The following is a 23491-nucleotide window of genomic DNA, read 5'->3' on the forward strand; positions in this document are numbered from 1 at the left end:
TATAAAATAAACAATTACTTTTGCATGTGGAAACACTGAATCCTACTCATTACTCGACGTACTTAATTACCTCACTTTTGCTGAGCCGCGGGGTTATCAGTCTATGACCCGTGACATGAAGGGGTAAAAGAGGTTAGGGAGGAGCGCACTTCTCAAATCGAACAATAGTCTAATCTGCGCCGCTCGGTCATGTTGTCAATAAGGCAGCATGGTGCGTCGTCCAGAAACATTCAACATAAAATAAAATGTTCGAATTTTCAAACTAGTTTTCATTGGGAAGGCAGATAAAGTGTTTATATAAAATAAACAATTACTTTTGCATGTGGAAAAACTGAATCCTACTCATTACTCGACGTACTTAATTACGTCACTTTTGTTTTGAACCGACTTCGCCGTGGGGTTTGAACGGGGCTCACGCCCGATTCCAAAAAATAATGTAATCAACTTTCACCCGGTGCAAAACACCCCTAACCGGGTGCCTGGCCCAGATTAATCGAATCCCCTCAATGTCCGCAGATTTGATGCGACCAATAACCATAATAACCAATCATATTGCCGTGCGCGACCAAATATCCAAAATTAACCAATGAGAGTGGAGTTATGGTTGCGTAATAAAAAGGTATTGGGCTTGTGGCGCAATGGATAACGCGTCTGACTACGGATCAGAAGATTCTAGGTTCGACTCCTGGCAAGCTCGTGTGTTTTGTCTGTGTCTGAGTGAGATTTGGAAATGAGCGATAGCTTGTGAATTTGTGCTGAGTGTCTTTGCCTATATGCACCATTAATTTATAGCTCATATATACACCAGCAACGGTGAAGCGGAATCAACGGGTGGATTTGATTATGCTGAGCCGCGGGGTTATCAGTCTATGACGTGAACGGGCAAAAGAGGTGAGGGAAGAGCGCACTTCTCAAATCGAACAGTAGTCTAATCTGCGCCGCTCGGTCATGTTGTCAATAAGGCAGCATGGTGCGTTGTCCAGAAACGTTCAACATCAAATAAAATGTTCGAATTTTCAAACTAGTTTTCATTGGGAAGGCAGATAAAGTGTTTATATAAAATAAACAATTACTTTTGCATGTGGAAAAACTGAATCCTACTCATTACTCGACGTACTTAATTACGTCACTTTTGTTTTGAACCGACTTCGCCGTGGGGTTTGAACGGGGCTCACGCCCGATTCCAAAAAAGAATGTAATCAACTTTCACCCGGTGCAAAACACCCCTAACCGGGTGCCTGGCCCAGATTAATCGAATCCCCTCAATGTCCGCAGATTTGATGCGACCAATAACCATAATAACCAATCATATTGCAGTGCGCGACCAAATAGCCAAAATTAACCAATGAGAGTGGAGTTATGGTTGCGTAATAAAAAGGTATCGGGCTTGTGGCGCAATGGATAACGCGTCTGACTACGGATCAGAAGATTCTAGGTTCGACTCCTGGCAAGCTCGTGTGTTTTGTCTGTGTCTGAGTGAGATTTGGAAATGAGCGATAGCTTGTGAATTTGTGCTGAGTGTCTTTGCCTATATGCACCATTAATTTATAGCTCATATATACACCAGCAACGGTGAAGCGGAATCAACGGGTGGATTTGATTATGCTGAGCCGCGGGGTTATCAGTCTATGACGTGAACGGGCAAAAGAGGTGAGGGAAGAGCGCACTTCTCAAATCGAACAGTAGTCTAATCTGCGCCGCTCGGTCATGTTGTCAATAAGGCAGCATAGTGCGTCGTCCAGAAACGTTCAACATCAAATAAAATGTTCGAATTTTCAAACTAGTTTTCATTGGGAAGGCAGATAAAGTGTTTATATAAAATAAACAATTACTTTTGCATGTGGAAAAACTGAATCCTACTCATTACTCGACATACTTAATTACGTCACTTTTGTTTTGAACCGACTTCGCCGTGGGGTTTGAACGGGGCTCACGCCCGATTCCAAAAAAGAATGTAATCAACTTTCACCCGGTGCAAAACACCCCTAACCGGGTGCCTGGCCCAGATTAATCGAATCCCCTCAATGTCCGCAGATTTGATGCGACCAATAACCATAATAACCAATCATATTGCCGTGCGCGACCAAATATCCAAAATTAACCAATGAGAGTGGAGTTATGGTTGCGTAATAAAAAGGTATCGGGCTTGTGGCGCAATGGATAACGCGTCTGACTACGGATCAGAAGATTCTAGGTTCGACTCCTGGCAAGCTCGTGTGTTTTGTCTGTGTCTGAGTGAGATTTGGAAATGAGCGATAGCTTGTGAATTTGTTCTGAGTGTCTTTGCCTATATGCACCATTAATGTATAGCTCATATATACACCAGCAACGGTGAAGCGGAATCAACGGATGGATTTGATTATGCTGAGCCGCGGGGTTATCAGTCTATGACGTTAACGGGCAAAAGAGGTGAGGGAAGAGCGCACTTCTCAAATCGAACAGTAGTCTAATCTGCGCCGCTCGGTCATGTTGTCAATAAGGCAGCATGGTGCGTCGTCCAGAAACGTTCAACATAAAATAAAATTTTCGAATTTTCAAACTAGTTTTCATTGGGAAGGCAGATAAAGTGTTTATATAAAATAAACAATTACTTTTGCATGTGGAAACACTGAATCCTACTCATTACTCGACGTACTTAATTACCTCACTTTTGCTGAGCCGCGGGGTTATCAGTCTATGACCCGTGACATGAAGGGGTAAAAGAGGTTAGGGAGGAGCACACTTCTCAAATCGAACAATAGTCTAATCTGCGCCGCTCGGTCATGTTGTCAATAAACCAGCATGGTGCGTCATCCAGAAACGTTCAACATAAAATAAAATGTTCGAATTTTCAAACTAGTTTTCATTGGGAAGGCAGATAAAGTGTTTATATAAAATAAACAATTACTTTTGCATGTGGAAAAACTGAATCCTACTCATTACTCGACGTACTTAATTACGTCACTTTTGTTTTGAACCGACTTCGCCGTGGGGTTTGAACGGGGCTCACGCCCGATTCCAAAAAAGAATGTAATCAACTTTCACCCGGTGCAAAACACCCCTAACCGGGTGCCTGGCCCAGATTAATCGAATCCCCTCAATGTCCGCAGATTTGATGCGACCAATAACCATAATAACCAATCATATTGCCGTGCGCGACCAAATATCCAAAATTAACCAATGAGAGTGGAGTTATGGTTGCGTAATAAAAAGGTATCGGGCTTGTGGCGCAATGGATAACGCGTCTGACTACGGATCAGAAGATTCTAGGTTCGACTCCTGGCAAGCTCGTGTGTTTTGTCTGTGTCTGAGTGAGATTTGGAAATGAGCGATAGCTTGTGAATTTGTTCTGAGTGTCTTTGCCTATATGCACCATTAATGTATAGCTCATATATACACCAGCAACGGTGAAGCGGAATCAACGGATGGATTTGATTATGCTGAGCCGCGGGGTTATCAGTCTATGACGTTAACGGGCAAAAGAGGTGAGGGAAGAGCGCACTTCTCAAATCGAACAGTAGTCTAATCTGCGCCGCTCGGTCATGTTGTCAATAAGGCAGCATGGTGCGTCGTCCAGAAACGTTCAACATAAAATAAAATTTTCGAATTTTCAAACTAGTTTTCATTGGGAAGGCAGATAAAGTGTTTATATAAAATAAACAATTACTTTTGCATGTGGAAACACTGAATCCTACTCATTACTCGACGTACTTAATTACCTCACTTTTGCTGAGCCGCGGGGTTATCAGTCTATGACCCGTGACATGAAGGGGTAAAAGAGGTTAGGGAGGAGCACACTTCTCAAATCGAACAATAGTCTAATCTGCGCCGCTCGGTCATGTTGTCAATAAACCAGCATGGTGCGTCGTCCAGAAACGTTCAACATAAAATAAAATGTTCGAATTTTCAAACTAGTTTTCATTGGGAAGGCAGATAAAGTGTTTATATAAAATAAACAATTACTTTTGCATGTGGAAAAACTGAATCCTACTCATTACTCGACGTACTTAATTACGTCACTTTTGTTTTTAACCCCGACTTCGCCGTGGGGTTTGAACGGGGCTCACGCCCGATTCCAAAAAAGAATGTAATCAACTTTCACCCGGTGCAAAACACCCCTAACCGGGTGCCTGGCCCAGATTAATCGAATTCCCTCAATGTCCGCAGATTTGATGCGACCAATAACCATAATAACCAATCATATTGCCGTGCGCGACCAAATATCCAAAATTAACCAATGAGAGTGGAGTTATGGTTGCGTAATAAAAAGGTATCGGGCTTGTGGCGCAATGGATAACGCGTCTGACTACGGATCAGAAGATTCTAGGTTCGACTCCTGGCAAGCTCGTGTGTTTTGTCTGTGTCTGAGTGAGATTTGGAAATGAGCGATAGCTTGTGAATTTGTGCTGAGTGTCTTTGCCTATATGCACCATTAATTTATAGCTCATATATACACCAGCAACGGTGAAGCGGAATCAACGGGTGGATTTGATTATGTTGAGCCGCGGGGTTATCAGTCTATGACGTGAACGGGCAAAAGAGGTGAGGGAAGAGCGCACTTCTCAAATCGAACAGTAGTCTAATCTGCGCCGCTCGGTCATGTTGTCAATAAGGCAGCATGGTGCGTCGTCCAGAAACGTTCAACATAAAATGTTCGAATTTTCAAACTAGTTTTCATTGGGAAGGCAGATAAAGTGTTTATATAAAATAAACAATTACTTTTGCATGTGGAAACACTGAATCCTACTCATTACTCGACGTACTTAATTACCTCACTTTTGCTGAGCCGCGGGGTTATCAGTCTATGACCCGTGACATGAAGGGGTAAAAGAGGTTAGGGAGGAGCGCACTTCTCAAATCGAACAATAGTCTAATCTGCGCCGCTCGGTCATGTTGTCAATAAGGCAGCATGGTGCGTCGTCCAGAAACGTTCAACATAAAATAAAATGTTCGAATTTTCAAACTAGTTTTCATTGGGAAGGCAGATAAAGTGTTTATATAAAATAAACAATTACTTTTGCATGTGGAAAAACGGAATCCTACTCATTACTCGACGTACTTAATTACGTCACTTTTGTTTTGAACCGACTTCGCCGTGGGGTTTGAACGGGGCTCACGCCCGATTCCAAAAAAGAATGTAATCAACTTTCACCCGGTGCAAAACACCCCTAACCGGGTGCCTGGCCCAGATTAATCGAATCCCCTCAATGTCCGCAGATTTGATGCGACCAATAACCATAATAACCAATCATATTGCCGTGCGCGACCAAATATCCAAAATTAACCAATGAGAGTGGAGTTATGGTTGCCTGTTAAATAAGTATAGGTCTTGTGGCGCAATGGATAACGCGTCTGACTACGGATCAGAAGATTCTAGGTTCGACTCCTGGCAAGCTAGTGTGTTTTGTCTACGTGTGAGTTAGATTTGAAAAACAGCTACACAACGTGAACGTGTGCTATATGCAACCGTTCGAAATCAATGTCCGAAAGTGCAATATGAGTTGAAAATCCAATCAACAGAAAGTGAGGAGAAATGTAGATCCACGATAGGTGTCATTCATAATTCAGGCACTAGAGGGCGTCAAATGCCTTTCGGAAATACTGTAGTGTAGGCCTCAAACAGACAAAAATGTTTGTACTGTGTGGTTCAGTATACTGCTGATATTGATCAATTCATAGCATACATACATTATTATTTTGTATATTGTCCTTGTTAGAAAGATTGATATTCAGAAAGCTTTTATAGCACAGCATCTGAGGGTTGGAATGGATGCTGCACATGCAGTGGAGCCTGTATAGCCTTAACCTTTAAGATTTATAATGTGCTCTTTATTTTATATATTAAACCTTCATTTAACTAGGCAGTTTAGTTAAGAACAAATTCTTATTCACAATGACGGCCTACCAAAAGGTAAAAGGCCTCCTGCGGTGACGGGGGCTGGGATTAAAAATAAATAAATAAAATATAGCATAAGTGAATTTACAATGTAACATGACATGGAAATCCTGACAACTAAAAGACAGCATCCAACAGCCTATAGGCTAACTGGTGCATCTGTGATCTCTCTCTCATGTAGCATACAGTGTATTTTCCAGAACGAGGGCACTATGACAAGACTCTACTCTGCCCCACATGCCTGTCTCTGCCTATACCCACTGGGATTACGTCCCTTTCACTAACTGTCGATTTCATTCTTTATTTCTCTTTAATCTTGTTATATAACGAGGGCTGCCATGAGCGTGCCTTATCCCAATTAGTGTTAGATAACCTTGCCATCCAGAGAAAGATGAGCCCCTCTGGTCGTTCATAGCTGGATGGCTAACGAGCCAAACGGGCACGTTAGCAGACAGAGCTCTCAGTGTGTGTCTGCTCCCTTTTCACCTTCCCACCCATTCCTTACCAGCCTCTATTGATCTTTATTAATGCAATTCAATCTCACACCCTCCTTGCCCCCCAGAGGGATGGATACCCACCTATTTTATGTCTCGCCTGCTTTGACACAGATTTTGCCCACGGTGAGCTTGGGCCCCATTCCCCCACTGCCCCAGGGGTTAAAGGTCTGCACCTTAATCCACATATTGTTTACAACACTACCCTCCCAGCGGAACTTCAGCATCATCAGGTCCCCAATGTCTGAGTCCAGGGTGATTAGAAAGGTGTACGTCTTATTGCCAGAGATCTCCTCGATGCTGAGAGAAAGAGAGAGGTTAGAGAGAGGTACATTCACCTTGATGCACTTCTTCAGGTTTTTTCCCAGTTTTCTTTCACACATGAGCTACAAGTAATGAACCTGAAAAGCAGAAAAAGTGTTAGACTATTACATTTATATTTGTTAGCTGAAACAGCTGTGCATGTGATATAACCATAGTCTCGGGCAGTCTCCTTTATAAAGACATACGAGGGTGAGGAAATACAGTATTTTCATCCCCCTCCAGAAGTGTGCTGGCTATGACAGTAGGGAGGCACAAGCATGTGATTCTCTGCTCTTACTGTAGATGCACGTGAATCATTCATAAGACGATATACAGCAGAATGGGATCAAAATGTAGGTTGGCAGGGAGAGTATTCCTTTGTGATGCACACACACACCAATTATTGATATCTCCCTCTCCATTTATAGTCCTCTTTAATTCAGAGGTATGAGCTGTTTCCATGTACTTCTGTTACTGCTACCCTAGGCATGGGGAAGCTCTACGTTGTACAGGGGCAGAGTGAGTGCTGACTGGATACAGTCTCTAGTGAAAGTCTACAGACTTTGCACAGTCTTCACATTTAGCTGACTTCAAATTAAATCTTAAAAATGATTAAATTAGATAGATCTACACAATCTACTCCACATTTTCAAAGTGAAAAATCTTCTAAATTAATAAAACAAAATTAAGATGCATTCATTGCATATGTCTTCACACCCCAGAGTTATTACTTGGTAGAAGCACCTTTGACAGCCACTACAGCTGTGAATCATTTTTAATAAGATTCTACCAACCTTGCACAGCTCCTATGGCATCATATATATCCATAGTTTTTTGTCAAAATTGCTCAAGCCTAGTAAATTAGAATGGGAATCATTGATGGACAGAAATATTCAAACCTTGTCAATGATTTTCAAACAGATTTAAGTCAGAGCTGAGACTGGACAATTCAGGAACACTCAATATATATTGGTATTTTGGTGTGTTTTTGGCATTAATATTTGTGTAATTATCTAGCTGAAAAATAAAACTCTATCCCAGAGTTAGGTCTTTAGAAGACTACGGCGGATTTTCCTCTGACTTTTTATCTGGGGTTTGCTCCTTTCATATTTATTTTTAACCTGACTACTCCCCAGTCCCTGCCAGTGACAAGCATACCCATAACATGATGCTGCCACCACAATACTTAAAATTACAGAGGGTTTCACTCTGTGTTATGTTGTATTGGATTTGACCCAAGCCTGTAGTTTATAATTTAGGCCAAAAAGTTAATTTCTTTGCCGTGTTGTGTTGCAGTATTATGTAACGGCCTTGTTGCAAACATAATGAATGTTTTGAGTGGAATTTCTAACACAAGCTTCCTTCTTTTCACTTTGTCATAAAGGCCAGTAATGTGGAGTGAAAGCAATGTTGTTGATCCTCTGTATTTTCAAGTATTGTGGTGGCAGCATCAAATCAAATCAAATTGTATTTGTCACATGCGCCGAATACAACATGTTATGGGTATGTTTGTCACCTGCAGGGACTAGGGAGTTTGTCAGGATCAAAATATATATGAAAGGAGCAAAGCCCAGATAAAAAGTTAGCGGAAACCCTGCCTCAGTCTTCTGAATATCTAACACACAAATGTTACACAAATGTCAATGCCAAACGTAGACTGCTCCAATGCCAAAGACAGAATGGCTTTCCGAGAGGTGTTCAGTGTTCCTGAGTGGTCCAGTCTACGTTCTGACTTACATTTTCTTGAAAATCAGAGACAAAGTTTAAATATTATTGTCCATCAATGATTCCCAACCAAATTTACTGAACTTGAGCAATTTGGTCAAAAACTATAGATATATTTACATTTACATTTACGTCATTTAGCAGACGCTCTTATCCAGAGCGACTTACAAATTGGTGCATTCACCTTATAGCCAGTGGGATAACCACTTTACCATTTTTTTTTTTTTTTTTTTTTTTTTGGGGGGGGGGGGGGGGTGGGGTGGGGTAAGGGGGGGGGGGGGGTAGAAGGATTACTTATCCTATCCCAGGTGTTCCTTAAAGAGGTGGGGTTTCAAATGTCTCCGGAAAGTGGTGAGTGACTCCGCTGTCCTGGCGTCGTGAGGGAGCTTGTTCCACCATTGGGGTGCCAGAGCAGCGAAAAGTTTTGACTGGGCTGAGCGGGAACTGTGCTTCAGCAGAGATAGGGGAGCCAGCAGGCCATAGGTGGATGAACGCAATGCCCTCGTTTGGGTGTAGGGACTGATCAGAGCCTGAAGGTACGGAGGTGCCGTTCCCCTCACAGCTCCGTAGGCAAGCACCATGGTCTTGTAGCAGATGCGAGCTTCAACTGGAAGCCAGTGTAGTGTGCGGAGGAGCGGGGTGACGTGAGAGAACTTGGGAAGGTTGAACACCAGATGGGCTGCGGCATTCTGGATGAGTTGTAGGGGTTTAATGGCACAGGCAGGGAGCCCAGCCAACAGCGAGTTGCAGTAATCCAGACGGGAGATGACAAGTGCCTGGATTAGGACCTGTGCCGCTTCCTGTGTAAGGCAGGGTTGTACTCTCCGAATGTTGTAGAGCATGAACCTACAGGATCGGGTCACCGCCTTGATGTTATCGGAGAACGACAGGGTGTTGTCCAGGATCACGCCAAGGCTCTTCGCACTCTGGGAGGAGGACACAACGGAGTTGTCAACCGTGATGGCGAGATCATGGAACGGGCAGTCCTTCCCCGGGAGGAAGAGCAGCTCCGTCTTGCCAAGGTTCAGCTTGAGGTGGTGATCCGTCATCCATACTGATATGTCTGCCAGACATGCAGAGATGCGATTCGCCACCTGGTTATCAGAAGGGGGAAAGGAGAAGATTAGTTGTGTGTCGTCAGCGTAGCAATGATAGGAGAGGCCATGTGAGGATATGACAGAGCCAAGTGACTTGGTGTATAGCGAGAATAGGAGAGGGCCTAGAACTGAGCCCTGGGGGACACCAGTGGTGAGAGCACGTGGTGCGGAGACAGCTTCTCGCCACGCCACTTGGTAGGAGCGACCGGTCAGGTAGGACGCAATCCAAGAGTGAGCCGCGCCGGAGATGCCCAGCTCGGAGAGGGTGGAGAGGAGGATCTGATGGTTCACAGTATCAAAGGCAGCAGACAGGTCTAGAAGGACAAGAGCAGAGGAGAGAGAGTTAGCTTTAGCAGTGCGGAGAGCCTCCGTGACACAGAGAAGAGCAGTCTCAGTTGAATGACCAGTCTTGAAACCTGACTGGTTTGGATCAAGAAGGTCATTCTGAGAGAGATAGCAAGAGAGTTGGCTAAAGACGGCACGCTCAATAGTTTTGGAGAGAAAAGAAAGAAGGGATACTGGTCTGTAGTTGTTGACATCAGAGGGATCGAGTGTTGGTTTTTTGAGAAGGGGTGCAACTCTCGCTCTCTTGAAGACGGAAGGGACATAGCCAGCGGTCAAGGATGTTGCCCTAAGAGTTGTGCGAAGTTGGTAGAATCTTATTAAAAATTATCAACAGCTGTGATGGCTGCCAAAGGTGCTTCCACCAAGTATAACTCTGGGGTGTGAAGACATATACAATCAAGACATCTTCATTTTGTATATTCTTTATTAACCTCTACGGGATCGGTGTCCTGTATACAGGACGGTTGAGCTAACGTGCGCTAATGTGATTAGCATGACAGTTGTAAGTAACAGCAAACTTTCCAGGACATAGACATGTCTTATATGGGCAGAAAACTTACATTCTTGTTAATCTAACTTCACTGTCCAATTTACAGTAGCTATTACAGTGAAAAGTACCATCCTATTGTTTAAGGAGAGTGCACAACAACAAAAAACTTATCACGGCAACAGGTTTGATACATTCACCTCTGAAGGTAAATAATGTACTTACATTCAGTAATCTTGCTCTCATTTGTCATCCTAAGCGTCCCAGAGATAAAATGTAGCATAGTTTTGTTTGATAAAATCCATTTTTATATTCAAATGTAGGAACTGGGTTCTACAGTTTGAACCACTGCTGTCTCTGGCTCCACACCCACCCCGCCCGGCCCTCTAGATGTGTGAAAGTTAGTGTAGAAACTAATGATCCATCATGTATGACATTCCTGGGAGTGTGTAAACTTACATTTTGTATTACCATATCCTTTTTGTATGTTCTCTATAGTTATGTACTTGAAAATGTATCAGTTGACTAATTCGGCACATTTGGGCAGACTTGATACAAAATAGTCCAGTATTGCAATGCTTCACTGGATCAATCTGAAACTTTGCACACACACTGCTGCCATCTAGTGGCCAAAATCTAAATTGCGCCTAAACTGCAATATTATATTGTGGCCTTTCTCTTGCATTTCAAAGATGATAAAATAAAAAATAAAAACGTTTTTTTGTTTGAATTATCTTTTACCAGATCTAATGTGTTATATTCTCCTACATTAATTTCACATTTCCACAAACTTCAAAGTGTTTCCTTTCAAATGATATCAAGAATATGCATATCCTAGCTTCAGGTCCTAAGCTACAGGCAGTTAGATTTGGGTATGTCATTTTAGGCACAAATTGAAAAAAAGGGTCAGATCCTTAAGAGGTTAATTTGGAAAATGTTCTTGAATATTCTTTCACTTGTAGGAAAAAATCTAATTTAATCACTTTTTAGATTTAATTTTAAGGCAGCAAAATGTGAAGACTGTGCAAGGGGTGTGTAGACTTTCACTAGGCTTGAAAACTGTAGCCCCAGTGTACTGTCTGTATGAAACCTCAGCTCATATCAGGGCCTGGTGTGGTATGATACTCACAAAGTGATGGGCATTTCAGGGCTGTCCTCCTTTGTCCCAGTGAGAGAGATGGTGAGAGTGGCTCATTCTTCTCTATCTGGTTGACAAACTGAATCCTGAACTGGTAATGGTAGACTGCAGGGAGAATAAGATAGGAGAAGTCATGAAAGACGACATGGAGAAGACATACCAAATATAAAAGTGCATAATATCTTCATCATCTCTAAACAATGTTTTGAACCTGAACCTATGCAGCTGCTCCAATATACAGTACCAGTCAAAAGTTTGGACACACCTACTCATTCAAGGGTTTTTCTTTATTTTTTTTTATTTTTTATTTTTTTTACATTGTAGAATAATAGTGACGACACTATGAAATAACACATATGGAATCATGAAGTAACCAAAAAATTGTTAAACAAATCAAAATATATTTTATATTTGAGATTCTTCAAATAGCCACCCTTTGCCTTGATGACAGCTTTGCACACTCTTGGCATTCTCTCAACCAGCTTCACCTGTAATGCTTTTTCAACAGTCTTGAAGGAGTTCCCACATATGCTGAGCACTTGTTGGCTGCTTTTCCTTCACTTTGCGGTCCCAAACCATCCCAAACCATCTCAATTGGGTTGAGGTCTGGGGATTGTGGAGGCCTGGTCATCTGATGCAGCACTCCATCACTCTCCTTCTTGGTAAAATAGCCCTTACACCGCCTTGAGGTGTGTTGGGTCATTGTCCTGTTGAAAAACAAATTATAATCCCACTAAGCCCAAACCAGATGGGATGGCGTATCGCTGTAGAATGCTGTGGTAGCCATGCTGGTTAAGTGTGCCTTGAATTCTAAATTAATCACAGACAGTGCTTGCTTTACGGTGGGAAATACACATGCAGAGATCATCCGTTCACCCACACCACGTCTCAAAGACAAGGCGGTTGGAACCAAGAATCTCCAATTTGGACTCCAGACCAAAGGACACATTTCCACCGGTCTAATGTCCATTGCTCGTGTTTCTTGGTCCAAGCAGGTCTCTTCTTCTTTTTGGTATCCTTTAGTAGTGGTTTCTTTGCAGCAATTCGACCATGAAAGCCTGATTCACACAGTCCCCTCTGAACAGTTGATGTTGAGATGTGTCTGTTACTTGAACTCTGTGAAGCATTTATTTGGGCTGCAATTTCTGAGGCTGGTAACTCTAATGAACTTATCCTCTGCAGCAGAGGTAACTCTGGGTCTTCCATTCCTGTGGCGGTCCTCATGAGAGCCAGTTTCATCATAGCGCTGCACTTGAAGTAACTTTGAAAGTTTCCGTTTTGACTGACCCTCATGTCTTAAAGTAATGATGGGCTGTCGTTTCTCTTTGCTTATTTGAGCTGTTCTTGCCATAATATGGACTTGGTCTTTTACTAAATAGGGCTATCTTCTGTATACCCCCCCTACCTTGCTACAACACAACTGACTGGCTCAAACGCATTAAGAAGGAAAGAAATTCCACAAATTAACTTTTAAGAAGGCACACCTGTTAATTGAAATGCATTCCAGGTGACTATCTCACGAAGCTGGTTGAGAGAATGCCAAGAGTGTGCAAAGCTGTCATCAAGGCAAAGGGTGGCTACTTTGAAGACTCTCCAATGTAAAATATATTTTGATTTGTTTAACACTTTTTTGGTTACTACATGATTCCATATGTGTTATTTCATAGTTTTGATGTCTTCACTATTATTCTAAAATGTAGAAAACAGTCAAAATAAAGAAAAACCCTTGAATGAGTAGGTGTGTCCAAACTTTTGACTGGTACTGTAGGTTAGTGGGTGTTTGTGACTGAAGGCGAGACAGATAGCATGGCAGTAGCTACTGCATCCCAATGAGCTGCCACAGCTACAACACTTAAAGACGCACTTCAGCTAATTTTTTACTTTTCTTGTTGAAAAACAATATCCCACGTATAAATACAGTAATCACTTAAGGGTAAAAAATAATGTTTTAAGCAAAATAGTGTTTTGTAGACAAAACTGCAAACTTCAAGGAGTAGGCCATTGAAGGAGTTGGTCTGATGGTGCCCTCTGGTATCATCGGCCTACCCCTTGCTTGCGGGAACAATAGAGGAGCAATAGAGAACAAAATTCGTAAGGCCAACCCCCCACTTGTGCCATGTTATGAGCATTCCTGGACCACCTATTTAGATGTGCCTTTTGTTAAGTAAATCAGGTGATAAATGAAGTGGAAAAGGAGACTGGAGTAGGACTTTAACTGTCTAATTGGCTTCAGAGGAGGAGAAGCTTTAAAGTGGCTGTTATTGGCTGTGCTCCACAGCAGATTAAGTATTTTTCAATAAAGCCATAGTCTTAGATTTCTAAGCCCCTGTCACTACACCCTTACCAAAGTTCCAGAGACTTTACCTCATAATATCAATCAATCAATCACATTTATTTTTTAAAGCCCTTTTTACATCAGCAGTTGCCACAAAGTGCTTATACAGATAGCAAAAACGGTCCCCTTGATCTGAAATAGACCATAGACAACTATTTCCTAGTGAGACTTTGGCATGGCATATATTGACCAAAGTGTGTCCCAACTAATATGGTCTTTGCATCAAACAATGTAATATGCCTACAATTCCCTGTTTGTCTCTTCCCATGAAACGTTATGGTCTCATTGACCATGGACTCGTGTTCCAGAAAGCTCTTATGCAAAAGGTTATTCCTGGTTTTGTACAGTACAGTACAATGCCATGGGGTTAACATGTATTACTCTAGGCTCCTCCCTGTGCCAACTACACATTTTCCTGCTTGTCAAGGAGGGAGTTCTGACATTTGGAATTCTGGGAATGACCACATCTACAGTATGTCCTTAGTACATGGAAGAGAGGGTTTTGTCTGTAAGGAACATGGGACACCATTGTGTGCACTTAGGTTTGTAGGGCATGTGAGAGCGAGTCTTGTCGTAGAGCTTCTTGCCGGTGGCACTGCGCACCTTCCTGACGTTGTAGCCCAGAGTGTTGCATATGTTCTTGCGGCAGTCCAGGCAGTTACCCTTCTCAAAGGCATTGTCATCACTGCATCTGTAGGCCATGATCTGTTTGTCTTTGTTCAGAAGGGAGTCGATGAACAGGTAGACTGAACGCTCATGGGCACATTTCACTGTCTTCTCAAAACCTAGGAGAGAAAGAGTGGAAATGTGAGTGGAATTTAAAAAGGGGGCTGGTAATAAGACTGTAACACATATTAATTGAGCATTCAAACTTTGGACTCAAATGTTCCCCTTTGTGATCAGCTCACTGCACCATTCTAGCCCTGGTTAAACTAAACTGGGACTAAGGCTATTCAGAACTGTCAATTTGTGCCAGCCTTCAATCTTTTCCTCTCCTCAGAATACAGACTAAACCTTAACAACATCCTACTTTTTAGTTGGTCATTATTTGGGGATTGATGTCATTATCCCCAAAGCATATTTGTCATGATGTCTCCTGAGTGGCGCAGTCTCCTGAGTGGCGCAGTCTCTCCGCAGTCTCCTGAGTGGCGCAGTGGTCTAAGGCACTGCATCGCAGTGCTAACTGTGCCACTAGAGATCCTGGTTCGAATCCAGGCTCTGTCGCAGCCGGCCGTGACCGGGAGACTCATGGGCGGCGCACAATTGGCCTAGCGTCGTCCAGGGTAGGGGAGGGAATGGCCGGCAGGGATGTAGCTCAGTTGGTAGAGCATGGCGTTTGCAACGCCAGGGTTGTGGGTTCGATTCCCACGGGGGGCCAGTATAAAAAAATATGTATTCACTAACTGTAAGTCGCTCTGGATAAGAGCGTCTGCTAAATGACTAAAATGTAAATGTAAATGTAATGTAAATGTCCTGTCACTTCTCTGGGTAAAAAGGCCTGTCTGCCTCTTTATGTCTGTGAGCAGACTGATCTGAGATCTGTCTTCAGGCCTGCTTCTCCTGAGGAGATATCATCATAGCCTGGAGGCAGAATGCAGAGTGGACAGACAGGGCTGAGGGAGACGTATTTGGCTAATTAACTCATGAGGATGACAGATGATTTAATGTGCTTCTGCCTTTCATGTGAGAAAAAAAACGTTTTTGATTGAATCCCCCTAAATCCCACCACCATTTATTTGAGACTATTGTGAATTCTATTCATATTCAGCAGAGCAGCCTGGATATAAGATGAGGCACTGCTTTTACACCTATACTGCTTTATTATTTAATTTGAGCCTCTCTGCAGGGTAAATGGTAATGGTTTACTTTGCTAAAAAATAGCTGTTCCCCTTAATACAGCCTACCAATATGTTTATATATGCCAAATGACTCTCCCCTCCCCACTCCACCACTCTGACAGACTTACCATTGATTCCATGCAAGGCAATATGTTCCATTAAGCTTTGGAAAGGGTGGCATCCTGGTTGGAAGTCACCCCCGTTGGGGTAGAAGTCAACATGTGCCACAGGCTGCTTGATGCCCACACTCAGCCCCATGCGTTCTTGAGTGTAGGTGTGGATGGCATCCACAAAGAGGGCATCATCAGGGGACAGTCTGTCTGATGCTGCCATGCCCTTAAACAGGGGACCTGCTGGATCCAGACCTGGACAAAGAAGCACAAAGGATCGCAGGCTTTACACCAGAGTGCCATTAGACTTGGATACTTCTATGAGAATTGTACTCTAATGCATTATTTAGCAAGGAAATGGTGTGACAAGATATTTACGGAGAGTAGAAAGCCTCACCAGTGATTCTTCCAATCTTTCCCGGTCCTCCTAGGTAGCTTCCAGCAAATCCAGAGACGTGAGCACCAAGACTGTATCCAATCAGATTAATCTTCTCTGCAGGAAAATTGTAAAACTCCTGACACACAAAGATCATTATTATTTTAGTGTTGATGTGAAAAGGAGGTAATGATGTGACATTATTGTATTTTGTAGGAGACATATTATACCTCCTAAAGAGGTTGTCTTCACATTTCTGTCACACCAACAGTACTTTGCTATGACAGTCCTTGTTGAACAGATTGAACACTGTCCTGCAGCCACAGTAGCAGGAAGGCTATGTCCTTCCCCACTGCCCTGGTGTTCTGGGCTGCGTTAGGGTAGTTCATATTGGCCTGTAGAAGCCAGTCAGTGACGATCACGTTGACATCTCCAAGACTGGTCTTCAGAGCAGAAGCAAGACGGGCACCCAGCTCTCCATCAGAGTGTTTATCTTGGAAAAAGAGAAACAGGTTTTAGTCTCATTTGTAGGGTTGCAAAGGGAGGGTATATTACTGGAATCCTTCTACGTTTACCAGTAAACTCCCAGAATTTTGGTATCTTTCAAGGTGTTTGGGGGAATTTTATCAGATGACATCTAGTGGCCTTTTTGGGTACTTCAGATCATCACAGGTGTACATCATTATCTCTATGTGGCCTTATCACATATCAAATAAGATAATAATCAAATAAGATGGTTTTAAAATAAAAAATAGAATGACAAAGCTGTAAAACATTATTATAAATATAAACCATCAACTTAATGAATGCCATTGGTGTTTAATATGAGGGTTTCAGCATTAAATATCCCTTTATTTATTTTTTTACACACTTTCATTTATTTTACAATGTCAATATGTATTTTGTCGCCAAACTGGTAACAGTTGTGAAAAAAGTAAATAGTTGGAAGAGTTGCAGAGGTAATTGAAACTAATGCCATTGTTGATTAGATGCTTTTTTCATAAAACAAATTCAAATGTTTTCTATTGAACCATATCCACTAGAAACCCATGGATAATATGGACACAGATATAAAACATGCATTCTAAATATTAATACATTAAAAAAGTATAAATTACTAAAGTTACCATATTTTACCTGTTTATTACCAAAATTACAGAAGATTCCAATAACTTTGGTAATTCACCTGTAGCTTTGCAACCCTACTCATTTGGCTCATGTTTTGTTGTAAGGGACCATAGCAAATCTATATAACTTAATTCCCCCCCAACTTATTCGTTTCCATCACATTACCGGCCTGCATCTGAAGTGCAGAACAACAAGTGAGTAGAAGAAGGAGAACTGCCACCATATTATATCTGGCCCTCCACTGTATATCATTGGGGGCATCTGCCGTCCATTAGTGATGTGTTTAATGGCCATATGTTGTGTACGAGTCATCACTAGTTGAGCCAGGAGGAGAGGAGAGAACAGGCCGTACCGACCATCCGTGGGTGATGATGATGAGAAGATGACTGCTGTTGAAACCACAGGCGGTCAGAGTATGTGGCCTGAAAGCCTCCATCGTGCACAAGTCCTCAATGTCTTTAGCACCATTAGAGTAGAGCTTGAAGACTGTGCTGGTAATGTGAGGCATCTTCATTCTCAGGACAGGCTTCGGGTCCACTACAAATGTTTAAAAAAAAATACAAACATGGTCAATGCAGAGAAATAATAGAATAAAAAGGTATAATGTTTTATGATTTTATATTTGACAATAATGTGTTTTGAAGTACAACAGCAGATTATTGTGTATAGAGTGGTAGAACAAGCATTTTCATGCATGTGCATTTGATACATACGTGATTATTAAACAGCACATGGTTCAAACTAATTGATTTAGGAATTGATTCCCCTGTCCACTCGCCCTCTGCATTGATTGTTTGTTAACTTGTGACTAGAGTCTGTGTATTCCTTGTCTAGTTTGACCATGAGTGGACACTAGACTAGAGACACTGCCCAATATAGAGTATAACTTTGTGTGGTGATGCTGTAATCCTGCTTTCATTTGTGATTGCAAGAAATATGAGTTGGGAAACAGCCCTTAGAGATGGTAGATTTGTTTTGCTCATACAACTTACTGTATTTTTTATATCTTATATTAATATTTAATATTTACACTACCGTTCAAAAGTTTGTGGTCACTTAGAAATGTCCTTGTTTTCAAAAGAAAATCAGATTTTTTGTCCATTAAAATAACATCAAATTGATCAGAAATACAGTGTAGACATTGTTAATGTTGTAAATGGCTATTGTAGCTGGAAACGGCAGATTTTTTATGGAATATCTACATAGGCGTACAGAGGCCCATTATCAGCAACCATCAGTCATGTGTTCCAATGGCATGTTGTGTTTGCTAATCCAAGTTTATCATTTTAAAAGGCTAATTGATCATTAGAAAACCCTTTTGCAATTATGTTAGCACAGCTGAAAACTGTTGTGCTGATTAAAAAAGCAATAAAACGGGCCTTCTTGAGATTAGTTGAGTATCTGGAGCATCAGCAATTGTGGGTTCGATTACAGGCTCAAAATGGCCAGAAACCAATAACTTTCTTCTGAAACTCGTCAGTCTATTCTTGTTCTGAGAAATGAAGGCTATTCAATGCGAGAAATTGCCAAGAAACTGAAGATCTCGTACAACGCTGTGTACTACTCCCTTCACTTTCTATTCTGGCTCTAACCAGAATAGAAAGAGGAGTGGGAGGCCCCGGTGCACAACTGAGCAAGAGGACAAATACATTAGAGTGTCTAGTTTGAGAAACAGACGCCTCACAGGTCCTCAACTGGCAGGTTCATTAAATAGTACCCGCAAAACACCAGTCTCAACGTCAACAGTGAAGAGGCGACTCCGGGATGCTGACCTTCTAGGCAGAGTTGCAAAGAATAAGCCATATCTCAGACTGCCCATCTTAATCTTTTCTTTTTATTGGCCAGTCTGAGATATGGCTTTTTCTTTGCAACTCTGCCTAGAAGGTCAGCATCCCGGAGTCGCCTCTTCACTGTTGACGTTGAGACTGGTGTTTTCAGCTGTGCTAACATAATTGCAAAAGGGTTTTCTAATGATCAATCAGCCTTTTAAAATTATAAACTTGGATTAGCAAACACAACGTGCCACTGGAACACAGGACTGATGGTTGCTGATAATGGGCCTCTGTACGCCTGTGTAGATATTCCATTAAAAATCAGCCATTTCCAGCTACAATAGCCATTTACAACATTAACAATGTCTACATTGTATTTCTGATAAATTTGATGTTATTTTAATGGACATTTTTCTTTCGAAAACAAGGACATTTCTAAGTGACCTCAAACTTTTGAACGGTATTGTACATTTTATATATATTTTAAAAATATTTGTTTGTGTTTTATATCCATAGTGTTTGTTTTATTTTCGCCAAACTCTCCCTCCACATTGTTGTCACTTCAACCACAACAATGATAGCACTGTAGTAGATCCTTCACAACAGTAATATATTTTACATCTAACTAGCACTGTTAGTATCTTTATTCTCAGAATTGGTCATTTCTCAGTCACCATTTTGACCCAAATAGGTGTGTTATTACTTGAACAACATGCACTCAGGCATAAGAGGGTTTTCATAAAATCAGCACAGCCCCTATAAATAGATATTAACCAATTGAATTAATCTCTGGTGGGTTTCCACCAATGATTTATATATACACTAGATTATTATTAGGGGGCACTGTGTTGAAAGCACCATGCGTTCATCTTGACATTCCCCCTCCACTGTAAAATAATATTTTGGAACCTATAGAAATGCATTTATTAATATTATATTTTTACATTCGTTTTTGCCACATTTATTCTAATACAGACACCTTAATGCATACTTTGAAATTACATTATGTCCCCTTTAAATACTGTAGAATTCCATTCATTCCTATGGAGGACTGCTACTACTAGGGAGAGTCAACATGGCCGACCGGTGGCTTCAAAGCCTCTCAATGCCAATACATAGAATCAGCAATCCAGGGTTTATATGCAATCCAGGGTTTATATACATCAATTGTTTCCACCCAGGGGCAGCGAATATATTTAATGTACCTCTTTGTATTTTATAAAGTATGGCCTGTAGTCTTTATAGTAAGGCTTAACAATGTTTTTGATTAACACCCAACACAGGATGGAGTTCCTTATAAGTGACAAATCAGACACTAACCTGTTCCATTTCCCTTGATTCTCCTGGCATCACCCAGGTGATAAGTGAGCAGCAGGCTGCACAGGACTCTGAGCACTCGGACCAGAGCCATGGTGTCGACACAGACTCCCAGGTAATCCAACAAACACACAGACTTTAGGTGGAGGGCACAGAAGCTGAATAATTCTGATAGAAGAGGGCAGTTTGAATTATTTAAGCAGTGTGAGCTGAAGAGGTATGCAGGGGGTGATTTATGAAGTCAGGGTGGGCTTGAGAAGAGAGTAAAGAACACTTTGTACTCAGATAGAGGAGGAAAAAGTAGGAGCAGGGGCACCTGGGAAATGGAGACAAGTCAGGTCTTGATTGGCTGTCGTGCCAGATTGCAAAAGTGCAGAGGTGGGTGTTGGTGGGTGGAAGAATGGGATGATTGTGAGACGGTTTTGTAGCAGGCAGCAAAGATACTGGATGACCCCAAACTTTCATTAGTGTTAACCATGCCTGTTAGTGTTTCCTCAGTTTACTGAAACCTTGAAAAAATCTCTTAATTTGTCAGTTCTATCTCATCCTCCATTGTCCTCTTAGTTTGAGTCAATATCTCTTAGACAAAAGGGATAAAAGCACTAACAACTTAGTTCTACTATTTCAACTTCTGTTTGCTTTGTGTCTGTGCTTATATAAATCACTGATATCAGGTTTTTTATGGTTATGCATACATCAGTTATGCTAGTGGCTGAGTTCTTCAAAAGCAATTTAGAACACCATACAGCAACAAAACGTTTATCTCTTCGTAAAACCTACCCAGGTATCTGTTCTGTGTCTAAAATCTGCTGAATTGCCAAAATGGTATCAGTTTCAAAGAAATCATACCAACAATCTGTTCCACTTTACAATGTACTCTGTCCCAACTTACCTCAGTTTTTACCTCAGTATTTGCAGAATTCTGGAAGTTGGGGTCAAGGTGTACTTTATTCTGCTTTCATTTGTCTTGGTCCAATGCCAGTACACATCCCACTGGACACAAACTATTTGAATCAACGTTGTTCCAACATAATTTGTGAGGTGGAATCTGTGTAAAATACATTGGATTTGCAAAAAGTAATCAACTGTTGTTTTGAGGGTGAAATGTCAACCTATGTCATCATGTTAACCAATTTTCAACGTAGACAAACCTTGTATAAAATATGTTGAATTTGCACCTTTGAAACAGCGTCAGATCTTTAATGTTATATCCACTATCAGAAAAAAATATACAGGCAGCACTTCATACAGCATAATTAATTTATCTAGAGCTATTAATTTGGTCTCCCATCCAGGGTTTTAACCAAGCACAGCCCTGCTTAGTTATGACATTTGTCACTGACTATTACCAATGTGCTATTGTGAGAATAATTGTTGAGAGATCGCCACTTTCATCACATTCCCAGTGGGTCAGAAGTTTACATACACTCAATTAGTATTTGGTAGCATTTCCTTTAAATTGTTTAACTTGGGTCAAACGTTTCGCCTTCCACAAGCTTCCCTCAATAAATTGGGTGAATTTTGGCCCATTCCTCCTGACAGAGCTGGTGTAACTGAGTCAGGTTTGTAGGCCTCCTTGCTCGCACACGCTTTTTCAGTTCTGCCCACAAATCTTCTATAGGATTGAGGTCAGGGCTTTGTGATGGCCACTCCAATACCTTGACTTTGTTGTCCTTAAGCCATTTTGCCACAACTTTGGAAGTATGCTTGTGGTCATTGTCCATTTGGAAGACCCATTTGCGACCCAGCTTTAACTTCCTGACTGATGTCTTGAGATTATGCTTCAATATATCCACATAATTTTCCTTCCTCATGATGCCATCTATTTTGTGAAGTGCACCAGTCCCTCCTGTAGCAAAGCACCCCCACAGCATGATGCTGCCACCCCCGTGCTTCACGGTTGGGAGGGTGTTCTTCGGCTTGCAAGCGTCCGCCTTTTTCCTCCAAACATAACGATGGTCATTATGGCCAAACAGTTCTATTTTTGTTTCATCAGACCAGAGGACATTTCTCCAAAAAGTACGATCCATGTCAGTTGCAAACCATACTCTGGTTTTTTAATGGCGGTTTTGGAGCAGTGGCTTCTTCCTTGCAGAGCGGCTTTTCAGGTTATGTAGATATAGGACTCGTTTTACTGTGGATATAGATACTTTTGTACCTGTTTCCTCCAGCGTCTTCACAAGGTGCTTTGCTGTTGTTCTGGGATTGATTTGCACTTTTCGCACCAAAGTACGTTCATCTCTAGGAGACTGAACACGTCTCCTTCCTGAGCGGTATGACGGCTGCGTGGTCCAATGGTGTTTATACTTGCGTACTATTGTTTGTACAGATGAACGTGCTACCTTCAGGCGTTTGGAAATTGCTCCCAAGGATGAACCAGACTTGTGGAGTTCTACAATTTGTTTTCTGAGGTCTTGGCTGATTTCTTTTGATTTTCCCATGATGTCAAGCAAAGAGGCCCTGAGTTTGAAGGTAGGCCTTGAAATACATCCACAGGTACACCTCCAATTGACTCAAATGATGTCAATTAGCCTATCAGAAGCTTCTAAAGCCAGACATAATTTTCTGGAATTTTCCAAGCTGTTTAAAGGCACACTCAACTTAGTGTATATAAGCTTCTGACCCACTGGAATTGTGATACAGTGATCTATAAGTGAAATAATCTGTCTGTAAACAATTGTTGGAAAAATTACTTGTGTCATGCACAAATAGATGTCCTAACCGACTTGACAAAACTATAGATTGTTAACAAGAAGTTTGTGGAGTGGTTGAAAAACAAGTTTTAATGATTCCAACATAAGTGTATGTAAACTTCCAACTTCAACTGTATATTTCTTACAATTATTTGATAAAATATTGAATTTGGCTTTTACTACTATAGCCCAGAGAAACGCATTGATGGTACCAGCTTCAGAAGAGTCCCCTGACACTTGAGTCTCCCCTTTCCATAGAGTGACCACTTTATGCTGGTCTTTACTTTATCTTGGCAGTTATCTGTGTATAACCTGTGTCCTGAGACCCCTGCAGGTAAACTGGATTGACACAGGCTGGAATTCAATCATTGCACACCTGTATTTGTGATTTAAAGGGAGAGATAAAGGTAGGGACTGATGGTGCCAGTTAAAACTGAATTTAAAGAGCTATTTACTCT

At 41.6% G+C, this 23491-nt stretch overlaps 1 protein-coding gene across 1 annotated transcript; it reads right to left on the reverse strand.

Moving 5' to 3' along the window:
- Nucleotides 1-6458: 6458 nt before the first annotated feature.
- LOC311111352 (hepatic triacylglycerol lipase-like) lies at nucleotides 6459-20434 on the reverse strand (the record flags this gene model as incomplete). The annotated part of the gene is given in 10 exon segments (XM_084154070.1): nucleotides 6459-6669; nucleotides 11456-11513; nucleotides 11516-11569; nucleotides 14324-14584; nucleotides 15766-16002; nucleotides 16145-16262; nucleotides 16438-16589; nucleotides 16592-16616; nucleotides 17604-17788; nucleotides 20344-20434. Coding segments are annotated over 10 exon segments (1392 nt in total).
- Nucleotides 20435-23491: the final 3057 nt, after the last annotated feature.

The sequence above is a fragment of the Coregonus lavaretus genome (genome assembly GCF_964263955.1).
Source record: "Coregonus lavaretus genome assembly, chromosome: 37".
Taxonomy (NCBI): domain Eukaryota; kingdom Metazoa; phylum Chordata; class Actinopteri; order Salmoniformes; family Salmonidae; genus Coregonus; species Coregonus lavaretus.